Source organism: Python bivittatus, unplaced genomic scaffold (assembly GCF_059951505.1).
Source record: "Python bivittatus isolate LINGU-HERP-01145 unplaced genomic scaffold, Pbiv_v1 ctg000980_np1212, whole genome shotgun sequence".
Taxonomy (NCBI): domain Eukaryota; kingdom Metazoa; phylum Chordata; class Lepidosauria; order Squamata; family Pythonidae; genus Python; species Python bivittatus.
The window spans coordinates 7,290,935-7,303,118 of NW_028277125.1; the positions used below are offsets into that span (position 1 = coordinate 7,290,935).

The 12,184-nt window shown below is 45.8% G+C and overlaps 1 protein-coding gene across 1 annotated transcript in view; it reads right to left on the minus strand.

The window, feature by feature from the left end:
- Positions 1-6,617: 6,617 nt before the first annotated feature.
- Positions 6,618-12,184, minus strand: part of EPHB3 (EPH receptor B3) — a 97,843-nt gene continuing 92,276 nt past the window's right edge. The window contains exon 16 of the mRNA XM_007426865.4: positions 6,618-8,053. Coding sequence (XP_007426927.3) covers positions 7,945-8,053 — 109 coding nt within the window. The 3' untranslated portion in view covers positions 6,618-7,944. The remainder of the gene's footprint in view (positions 8,054-12,184) is intronic.

Below are 12,184 nucleotides of genomic sequence, written 5' to 3' on the forward strand. Positions count from 1 at the left end.
ATAATCCAGTAGCAGATCAGTTGTCAAGAGGGCACACACTTCGGTGCTACAGTACAATAAAACCCCAAACAGATGGTGGCCATGTGTGGCTCAGTAATTATACCGAATGCTGAGAGTGATTGGGGTTTGACTTTGGGGAAAACCGGAGGACAGAAAAAAGGAAAACTCTTACTATTATACAAGGCTGAGGTTACGGGGTTGTGAGTCATTCCGAAAACAAGTTGCTAATTTAAGTCATCCTGCAGCCCTCCACTGCACATTTGCACCTTTTAGCAGAAAGCAAAGGCCCTCGTGTGACTTTGGCATTGCTCTCTGCTATTTGCAGAACGTTTCCCCCCTCCTCTGCGATGCACTTCGCCGTTGGAGGAGCGCAACGCCATGGCTTGCTCGCTTTCCTCCTCTTTCTTCCAAACATGGCCAAGTTTGCGTTTTGGAAAGCCCCAGGCAGCTCAAAGCCTTTGATGCCCCACGAAAGGAAGGGGGCTGTGGCAGGAACCCGTTGGGATCAGAAAGCAGCCGGAGAAGCTCCTGTTGGCCCCCTTGCCAAGACTGGGAGCAGCTGAATCTCGGGGAAGACCCCGAAACGAGGGGGGGGGGCGGCTGAGAGATGAAAGAGGAGAGATCAACGGACGACGGAAGCGCAGAGGCAGCCCGCCTGTTTAGGAAGGAGAATTAGAGGGCTTGGGGATGGGGCAGAGGAAGGAGCGCCTATGGCGAGCCAAGCGTAAAGGGGAACGACGCCAAAGGGGTCTCCCTTTAAAGAGAGGAACCGAGTTATTCTGCACGCTCCAAGCTCCAAACCTCCAGCCGAGCCCAAGGGGCACCATGAGGCAGGCGCAAATCCTGTGCAGCCTTCCCCAACCCGGGTGCCTGCCCCTGGGTTTGGACTCCAACTCCCATAACCCCCAGGAGGTTATGGGGATTGTAGCCTTGCCCTTCCAGAAGGGTCCTGGCCGTGAAAGCCTGGCTCACCGAAACCTAAGCCAAGGTTTTGGAGTTTCTCTGAAGCCAGCCTCTTTTACGCCAGCTCATGATCTTTGCGTTCTCTTGGCGCAGCCCCGGGGGAATTTCAGTGGTTTCGTTCGGTTTGGTTTTTCCAATATCAATCTGGGAACTGCATCGCATCCTTGGCCCTCCCTCACGAAGACACTCATGCGCTCTTTCTCTCGCAAGGCCTTCAGAAAAAATATAGCACCATGAAAATCACTTCGGAGCAGGCTTCAGCCTTTCCCAGCACCTTGCCGGCTCTTTTGGGGGGAAAGGTTCAAATTCTGTGAACTTTCGTGATCTGCTAAAAATCAGATATTGTTCTGGCGTTTGTAAGCACAACACCTCCAGTCTTAATTTTTAGGAATGAAACGTTCCACACGCACACACGTGCGCTCCCCTGAGGTTGGCCGAGTGCTGAATTCAGCACACCCAAACTAAGTATTAATGCGGATATACAGGCAGAACAGGGCCTACAGCAAAGTTGTTGGTGTGTGCCAATATGTTGGACTAGGAGTGAGGAGACCTGGGTTCCAACCCCCTTTCCACCATAGAAGTCCCTTGGGCCACTTTGGACCAGTGACCCTCTCTCAGCCCAACCTACTTCATAGGAATGTTGTTCAGGAAAGTAGGTAGCGCTACATACATCACCCTGAGCTCCTAAATGCAAGATGTGACAGGTGTCTAATAAATATGTGTAAGAAAGACAACAAGCGAGTGAGCGAGGGAGCAACAGGACCTTTCTAAAGGAAGAAAACAAATGTGTTCACTGCAGATGAAGAGAAAGAAGAGGATCAGAAATGGTCATGATAGTTTGAGGGGTGCATCTTTCCTGGTGCTTGTAGTTTATCCACGGAGAATTTGCTTCCATGTTAAGACTCAGGCTCTGTAAAGGAAATTACATTTTTCAAAATTAGATAGAAAAGATCTAAGTTCAGAAAGGAGGAAGGGCTTGGCTGGACAGGATCATTCTTCAGCTCCATTCCAGAACTGGTGTTTTGCGCTGCCTTGGACGGCGTCTGAATGATCAAAATGGGTCCATCCAATGGCACCCTCCTGGAAGGCCATATCTAAACAGCCTCTTCATTCATGTCCCAATGTGTGTCAAACTCAGCACACGCGGGTCCCAACAGGGTGCTCAGTCTCTGGGAACTCATCTACCCATGTTGACCTACAGAGATAGGATTCTACACCAAGACATGAGCTCCTATAACATGCTAAAGCTGCTCATTTGAGTTCACCCTTTTGCTTGCTTCAGGCAAGACATGGAACCACACACGGAGACTTGTTCATCATGCTAAAGCCTATCCAAAGTCAACTCTGGCCAAACTTAGCATGACTTACACATGCTAGGCCTCTCCCTGACCTTTGTAAAGGAGTTGAGTCAACACTGCTTAGATGGGCCAGGCCACACGATGGCCTTGACAGATGGAAGGGTATATCTAGCAAGCCCAATTTGCTTGGCTACCCACCTACAATCCAGGGTCTTCCCAGTGGGTCAATTTCCATAACTCCCCAGCCAGCATGGCCTTGGCTGTTGCAGGCTGACGTGCCTCTTGAGTTCCCAGACCCAAGTCACCAGCATTGCTCCTCACTGGGAGCTTCTCAAGCCTCCAACTCCATCATTACAACCCTGTGTAAGCCCCATCACTGGGCTTATGGCAAAGGAAGCAGCTAGACTTGGGGACCCTGTGATCAAAGACAAAGAGGAGCTGAAGGGTTAGCGCCGGAAGAGATGTTTATGCGCTGGCCACATGTGTTTGGGAAGAGCAGCCGTTTCCAAGGGCCTTCTTATGAAAGAGAAGAACAAGAACAAACAAGCCCACGGAAATGGTTTGGATTTATCTCCATGCAGGAGGCGATGCAGGAATGTGTAACCAGCAGCCCAAAGGCATATTTTGTCCTTGATCGGAAGGAAAGGATTCCCCTCATCTAGATCTCTACCTGGGCTTGGCGACAAGGAAGCCAGCTGTTCCCCAGTCCTCTCCGGTCCCCTCCCTAGGGACATCCCAGTCCCAAAGACCAGGCACTGGCCTTTCTCAGACAGACTGGGCCCGGAATGAAGGTTGTGAAGGAATCAGGACACGGGGAGATAATGTTTCAAAGCTGGTTGAGGCCTGGAAAACTCGAGATGGAAGGAATCCTCCAGACTCCAGCAAAGAGACAAGATTATGAGCAGCCTTAATTGGGTAATTAGTGGAAAATTAAAAACAGGGCTGCATCTGGATACCACACAGAGCATACATGAGCTCTGCTGGAGTGTTTTTGTTTTTGAAGTCTGCAAATATGTGCATTCATGAGGGCTGATGTACCGAAGCTTTCATTTTCAATAGAGTCTCCAGTCCTCAGGATGGCAGAAACGGGATTAAACAGAAAACGGGAAGGGGCGATGTCTTCCCGATGGCTCGTAGAATAGCAGGAAGGCTTATGACTAAGAGATGGCCATTGGATAGTCATTCTCCAAATAACTGGACACTGTTATCCCAACCCAGGAATCTTTAGGCACTCCCGAATGACCTTCTACCATTCTGCACTAGTATCACTTCAGATTCGGCAGCTTGTCAATATCAGCAGAGAAACGGCACTCTGCAACTCCTGTATTCCGATTTTAGCTGCAGCCTGTCCAACTCTGAAAGGGAATTTGCCCCTTTTGGAAATAACAACGGATTCCTTACCATGAGCATCTCCTTAACATTCCATGACCTCGATGGGCAGTTCTGGTGCAAATCAATTAAAGTGCCCAAGCCTCAGCTTCATGTTGTCTATCAGAGACTTCACAGTGACTAGTTGGAGGTGTGTGTGTGTGTGTGTGTGTGTGTGTGTGTGGCTCGTAGATTCTCTTGCATTAGAACGGGATGTTTGCCTCTGGATTCCCTACCCACAGCACAATGGAAAAAATAATATACTGTCGACAACAGCTTTATGTAGTGGAAGCAGGAAGAACTCAAGTTATATCTGAACAGTGTTCCCCGAAGACAGATGAAGTTGAACAGCGAGAGATTCGAGATGGAAAAAAGGCAATTCTTCACACAGCTACCTAGTTAAATATGGGTGTTGACGGCTGCCAACCTGGGCAGCCTGAAAAGAAGATTAGATGAACGTCTGGAGGATTAGGTTATCAGTAGTTACTAATCCCAATAGTTGGATTTTGCCTCCAGCATCAGGCAACGTACCCTGTACTCCAGTTGCTGGAGAAAACAAGAGGGGAGACTTCAATATTCTCTCCATGTCCTGTTTCTGACCTACAGGGAAGTATCTCAGATCAGACATTGGTCCACCAGGTTGATTTTGTGAGGTCCTCCTTAGATTTTTAGTATAGATTCCTTCTTTCCCCTTTCTTGAAAGAGAGCTATCAGAGTTTAAGTCAAAAGATCCTCCAAATAATGCTTGTTGGGATAATGAATCTTTGGAAAAGTATACAACAATTCAAGATACCATCAGCAATTTTGAACTACAGTTCATGGGACCAGTTGAGGACATGGCAAAGATTTCTTAAGCAGAATTTTTTTGCACAGATTTGACCCATCTATATTCTTGGCCAATTTTCCATTAAATTTCTTTATAGAATTAATTTGAGAGGTTTAACTCCTTGTTGTCCTGCTGAAAAACAACACTAAAGAGCTCTTCTATGAACTCAGACATATCAAACTGGCCCATCTCTCTCAGGGTGGCCTCTCCAGGTGGTTAAATGTTAAAGGAGCTGCTCAGGCTGAACAATATGGCCAAGATCTTTAAGGCAGATGGCCCAAGGAGATGGAGCAAGGAGGGGCAGAACGCCAAAGATCATTGCACCATTGCAATGGAAGCCCATCCTTTTATATGTATGTCATACAGAGTATGAACTAGGAAGAGTTTTGGCATGATACTCCTTTCATCATCTGGACAAAAATTCCTGGTCTGATTTACAGGTAGTGCCCTGTAAATGACCACATAGGCACTGGAATATTTGTTAAGTGGGGCAGTTGTTAAGCGAGTTGTGCCTGATTTTACCACCTTTTTTACAGCAGTCATTAAGTGAATTACTGTAGCCGTTAAGTGAATAACACAATCATTAGCGAATCATGTGGTTCCCCATTGATTTTGCTTGCTGGAAGCCAGCTGGGAAGGTCACAAATGGCGATTGCGTGACCCCAGGACGCTGTAACCGTTAGAAATGTGAGCTGGTTGCAAGTGCCCAGATCGCAATCATGAGACTGTGGGGGTGCTGCGACAGTTGTAACTATGAGGACCAGTTGTAAGTCCCTTTGTTCAACACCGTTGTAACTTTGAATGGTCACTAAACAAATGGTCGTTAAATAAGGACTACCTGTATCACTCTGGCAAATCATGCACCCAAACTAGCTGTGGAGGAACTCCTCTTGTTAGATGAAGCAAGCCTCTTTTCTGCCAGGAAGAAAAGCCATCTGTGGGGCATCACATGGATGAGCCACACAATGATGGATAACAGCCCTTCCTCCATCTTAAGCCCACTGCCCTTCCTCCATATTAAGCTCTGGTAGCAGAAAGCAGATATACCCAAGCCAGAAAACACAGAAAGAGTGGTGTAGGTGCTTAAACATGCTATTCTTTTTCCAAATATGGAATGGACCAGCTTCAAGGAATGGCTTCCCCCGTCAGTGGGGCTGAGAAATGGAAAGGGCACTTGTACCTGCACAGAGAATGGAAGAAGGGCAGCAGGAACTTCTCATTTCTCCACTCTTTTCCCCTGGAATGCATGGAAATCCACGAAAGGAATCCCTACCATCATTTCTACTTTTTCTGAACGCAGAAACCGCCAAGGGGGAGGGTAGGATGAATTCCTCAAACTGGGAGTGTAAGTGGAAGAGAATCCAGCTACCTTGAACTCCTGTGAGGCATCTTTTCCATACCTCGATCACATCGGTAGCAACATGGAGCCCCTCTAAAGAAGAGTGTAAAACAATTCTGGGATCCAACAAAGTGATCTCATGCTTTCATAGTTTGGGTCAAAAGAATCACAAATCAGACCTTCTGGCTTCAATTTCTCCTGTCCTCCAGCTCAACTCCCTCCCTCTAATTTTGCTTGTTGTAATCCAGAGCAAATGAGCCCGTCCATCCATTCAAATCAGTCACACGAGGGGTATGCAAAACGTCTAGATCCAAATCGCTCAGACCTGAAAACATCCCATTTTGCTCTAGTAACTGCTGTCTTGCTTCCAAAACAAGCAGCTTAGATTTGAAATTGAGTGTTTCTAAGTCAAAAGGGTCCACGTTTAAGCCTTTTGCACACCCCTGGACACCACTCTCATGGCAAGGCTATAGAGCAGTGTTTCTCAACCTTGGCAACTTTAAGATGTCTGGACTTCAACTCCCAGAATTCTCCAGCCAGCTTTGCTGGCTGGAGAATTCTGGGAGTTAAAGTCCAGACATCTTAAAGTTGCCAAGGTTGAGAAACACTGCTATAGAGGAATTAGAAGCAAATTGAAGGCTATGGATAACAAGTAGGCAAGATTAAAACACACAGACACAGTGAATGTGTAAAATGTCTTCCTGGTGCCTCATTATTTATAACCTGGAGATGGAAAGAAAAGATTACACTCTCCTGTTTTGAAAGGTAAGGGGGGGGGGAAGACACTGTACAAAGCCCCCCCCCCAAAAGGACCAGAATTTGACATCGTATTGCAGACAAGAGCGAAAGAGAATGATCCAAAGAAACTTGAGTAAAATTATTATTGCCTTTATTCTGCCGCCTTGCACGGTCCAGATGGCCAGTATACGCACTCGTACACATGCAAGCTTGCCAGCTTCACAAGGGAGCCTCCTGCCCCACGGCTCAGGCCTGCAGAGGCTTTTGGAAAGAAAGCAAAAGCAAAAACAAACCAACAACAACAACAAAAAAACCCCACCAAAAACCGAGAACCAAAAAAAAAAAAAAGGAAGAAAAAAAAAAGGAAGTGTTCCAGTCTTTTTGGCAGCAATCACAGCGTGTGTCAAGAAAACGCTCCACGGAGATGGGTGTGCGGCTGACAGAGCCTGCTCCTTCCTGCATAAAAATGAGATGGGGAGCAGGCACGGGATGCATTTTCCCTCCCCGCTCCCACTCCTCCGCTCAGCCTTTCCTCTTTTGAATCCCGCTGGGCCGGCAAGCTGCCTCAACTGGCTGTCCATCTGTGAGATCTCTGTGCAAACTCGTGCTGGCAGGTCCCTGGAACGGGAAGGCTGTGGATGCAAGAGGCAGAGCAGGATCGCCCAACGCCCTGTCCTGAAGCCACTACCGGCTTCGTGGTTCCGGTGTGCTGGGGCCAAAGAAGCAGCTGGTCCTTAACTCCCCGCAGAAGATACGTCTTGCATCGGCACCGGACGGCGCAAGATTGTCTCGGGCCGTGGAGACGGAAACGTCCAGCCAGTTCCATGGTCCTGGGGTGGTGTGACTCTTGGAGGCTCCTTCATTCACTGGCTTGGGGCAACGATTCCTCTTTGCCAAGACGGAGGAAAAAGGCCTCGTCTCCGGCTGGGGGTGCCAAGGAAGGCTGCGTGAGCGTGCTGAGCCAGAAAAGCCCACGGAAGCTGAAAGTCATCCGTGGCACCGTCGGAGGCGGATTTAGGGAACGACTGTTTGCGTGAACAAAAGGGGCAACGTGCAGAGAGGCCGTTGATGGCTCCTTCCCTGGTAATTTGTCTTCAATATGAAGACGCCGCATTGTTGGCGCACCACTTCAAGCACCAACAGCAAAATCGAGGAAGGAAAAGATAGCAAAAAGACACAATTCCCTCTTGACTCCCTGGGAGTGTCTTTAATCTAGCTAGGGTCATCCTAGTCCATTCCACCACAGGTCTGTTGGCAAACTGAGAAGCTCCACGCCAAGATAACAGGGTGGGGGAGGATGGAGAGGAACCCCTTCCCCAAACTCTGGAAGCTGGGCAGCACCGCAAACTAGAATCCTAGGGAAATAACCCTCAGGGGAGGGGGATCTGTTCCAAATGCAGAGTCCTCCATGGTCAAACCTGAACTGGCAGAGTCTGGTTCATTTGTAACCTCATGTCCTGTATGCTGCTCAAGATCTTCTTCTGGTGTCCTGCTAACATCACCCCTATTCTGAGCAGATCCCTAAAAAGACAATGAGGGGAAAGGAGTTAGCAGGGCAGAAGAGAAAGCATTTCCAGTGGTGGATCTCTCTACCACCCGAAACACCAAGCAGACATTCGGGTTTCTCCACTAAAAGGAAGTTGCTGAGATGTTTTGTGTTCAAAGCTCACCTCCCCACCATGACTTAATCCCTTTTCTGGGTCTGCACAATACGTTGAACCATAGATAAAACCCCAAGAGGTTGAATCTGCATAGCTAAGCAACGAAAGACCTACTCAAGGTCAAACCTATTCAGGTGAATGCACCTTTAATGTGAGTCGATTAAACCAGTACAGTCAATAGGTGACCTTAAAACCCTAGTCTTCCACCTGGAAGCAATATAGAGAGAATGCACTTTCACCAATCTGGCAAAAACAATACAAGGGTTGCTAAAGTGATATTTGCAAAGCGTTCTGACCTTTACAAATAGTCCACAGAACGGCTACCTGAGATTAAGTGGTATGAACCAACTTCATTTCATGACTGGATGACAGTTCCATGTCTGCCAGTTTCTGCCTTTCCTGCCCACCCTACAGTTGGACAGCAAAGCTGATCTTCTCTGATCCCCAAACTTCCATAGGGGTGCTTCCAGATGAAGACAGCAAGCAGATATTTGGTATTATTGATTTGATTTCTATCTCACCTTTCCTGCAGGAGAAAAGGAGAGTGGAATTGGCACCACATCCTTCAATTTTCCCCCATAACAACCTTGTGAAGTAGATAGAGCTGGGGGAGAATGGCTTTTGTTCCCTTTTTCTTCATTTGTGGGGCTTTGCCTTTTTTTCAAAATGAAAAAAAAAAATCAGAGGCTTAACACACCTACTGTATATAATCACAGATAAGCCCATCCATGGATAAGCAGACCCTTACATTTTTAATCGAAATACCATGAAAATTACACCACCCGCGGATAAGGCAACCCACATTTTTCATGGTATTTTGGTTAAAAATTCAAGGACCTGCTTATCCATGGATGGGCTTATCTGTGAGTATATGCAGGAAATATGGGTACTTTAAAAAGTATGACTGTATATACTTGCGGATAAGCCCACCCGCGGATAAGCCAAACACAATTTTTGGGTGCATTTTGGCACTTAAAATTCTTGGCTTATCTATGAGTATATACAATATATGACTACTTTGTTCTATCAAAACCCACAGAAAAACACACCGAGATCATATACCCCAAGCTTGCTATATATTAGAGTTATAAGCTGCCTCAGATACTCCCAAGTTTGTTTGTTTATTAGATTTAAAAACTGCCGTTCATTCACAAGCTGAAGAGAGTGTATGTAGCATTCCTCCTTCCACTTTTTCCTGCAACAACAATAACCCCACAGGGTAGGTTTTCCTGGGGGAGAATGACTGACCCCAAGTCCCCAGAGGGCTTCTGTGGCTGAGGGGGGACTAGAACTGGGGTCTCCCTGCCCCTAGTCCACCCCTTCACCACTGCACCAGTCTGGTGCTCCATAAAATGTTGAAGGAAATGGTTGGAAAACGCAGGATGTAACAAATAGCAAACAACGTCAGGATCTGCAAAATTCTGTGAATACAGCAAAATTACAGCTATATAAATTGGTTTAATAATAATAAATAAGAGCCTTGTTTGGAAGCCAAACAAACCTTGTGTGAATGATTTTTTTTTTTATTAGGAATTGGGGAAAAGGTTTGTGTGGACAACCAGCCTGCTCACTGGGGGCCATTGGGCCAGGGCCTCTGTCTCAGCCCTACCCACCCAACAGGTTTGTTGTTGTGGGGATAAAATAAAAAGAGGGGTTCCTATGTAAGCTATAGTGAACTCCAAGAGAAAAGGTAGGATATCAAACAAACTGCATAAGACGGGTAATGTGAAGAATATTCTTAGTCCTTGGCCTAACAAAGGGCCAATCCCATTTCTTTAATGTTGAACTATGCCAAAAAATCCACATTGGGTGGTTCAAAGAAGCTCATTTCACTCTGTGTTCCTGATGCAGAAGCATGGGGAGACGCATTTGGCTTGCAGAAAAACTGCCAGAACAAAATAAACCAGCAAAAAGAACCCAAAATGGTGAAAGCGAACCAGCCCGACTGGCTCCAATGAAGGCTTCATCTAGCCTTCCCTTCTGCTTCAGCAAGGTTGCAACCGTGGTGTCTGTGGGCATGTGTGTGTGTATGTATCAAAAATCAAGATGGTGGCCATGACCACACAACCAGTGCCTGTCTCTTTTGACATACACACAAAAGGGGAAGTCACATAGCTGCAGCCACTATATTTTTTTAATCATCATCATAAAATCAATTAATTAATTATGAAATAAGAGAGTTCAATGGTCATCATTGCTGCTGTGGTTGATATTGTTATTATTATTGTTGTTGTTGCTATATACACAGAGTCTACCAGATAGTTCTGACTCCGTTTGGTACTTTTAACTCTCACATCCTTCCCCAAGAACTAGGACAGCTAAAGATACTGTCCAAAAATCAGGAGTCTGGGAACACTTTTTCTGATTAACACATTTCATTAAAAGGCAGAAGCTCTTGATTTATTATTGTTTTTGCCACCATAGACTATCAAAGTCCTCCTCCTACCATGTCTAAAGATGCTGTGGTAATATACACACTATTCCAAGTAATGCAAGTTTTGAGATTGATGAGTTGAGATTTTAGACATTCCTATTGCGTTCAAATACTTTTCCAGATCTTTTGGTGTGGCACCAAGTGCGTGATCATCATCATCATCATCATCATCATCATCATCATCATCATCATCATCATCATCACCATCATCTTTATTAATTTGTTGTCAAGTAGGTATCTGCTCTTAGTGATCATGTAGGTATATCTTCTGCAGGAAGACTGGTCCACAGTGGGTAGATTCATGCAACATTTTTAATCAGATCAAGAAAGACCTAATAGATGTATTTATACATGCGAACTCTGGTTAGGGTTAATCTTTCAGTTATTGTTGATGCTTTTATTGTTGTTTTTTACCTGCTGTTTGCTACCCTGAGTTATAAGTCAAGTAGGCGGCCATATAAATTGAATACGTAATTCAGCAAACAACCTTGGGCAGTTTTTGGGGTGTGTGTGTGTGATTTAGTGTGTTGGGAAAACTCAGCCTGTGTGGATAGTTTATGGCTCAATGTATTGGGTGAGCCTATCAAATGGATTAATTTGGTTAAATATGTTGCGTGAACGCAATCACTGTTATTATTTCTTATTTTGTCATATTTCTATGGCCGCCCATCTCATAGACAAGTGGCTCTGGGCGGAATACAACAAAGCTAAAAACAATATATACAAACAAATATTAATATTACTATTGAAAACTTTAAAATGATAAAAGGTGCAAAACTAAAAAAATAAAAAATATATATTGGGCAAAAAGCAGGTGTTAATTACACTGGAACCATCTCAATATTTCCCCAATTCCCTGGGGTCCCCAGGCCTGATGACACAACCAGGTCTTGAGGGACTTCCGGAAAGCTAAAAAGGATATTGCTCCATGATTAGAAGTACCACATTCAGTATGTTGTGTTGCTGTTGTTATTGACTCCATGATGGCCTGTCAACGTCACTATGGCCTGTCAAAGCAGGGGTATATATATACCCACACTCACAGTTATAGCACAACTAATCTGTTTAGGGGTTCCTGGATGCTTCAGAACATCAAAACACCTTGGAGGTCAAACCAAAATCCTCTTAGGGCTAATCCACGCTGCTCTGAGACACCTCACTTACTATTTTCTGAGGACTTGTCCTCACAAAGGAGCCGCCATCTCAGCGCCAGCTTGTTGGTAGGCTAGGCTGAAGACAGATCAAGATGATCTGGTGGAAAAATGGTCTTTCCATGGGAAAATGGAAGAAGATCTCCCACGCGCAGATGCTATCTTAGGTGGAATTGGAGTCTTTGGAGAGACAGCTGGGCTGCCTGCTGTAGGGGTGACCCTTCCCCTGTAGCCACTGGCTTCTATCCTCTGTGGCCATTTCTGCTTTGGCTACCAGAGAGAACCCTACCCAGCAAATATTTTTCTACCTTTTGGGGCATTTGGTTGGTTTGGTTAGGGGAATCCTGACGTCCTGGAAGCCTGAATGTAGGTCTTCCTTGAGTGAGATATTATTAGAGAATCAGTT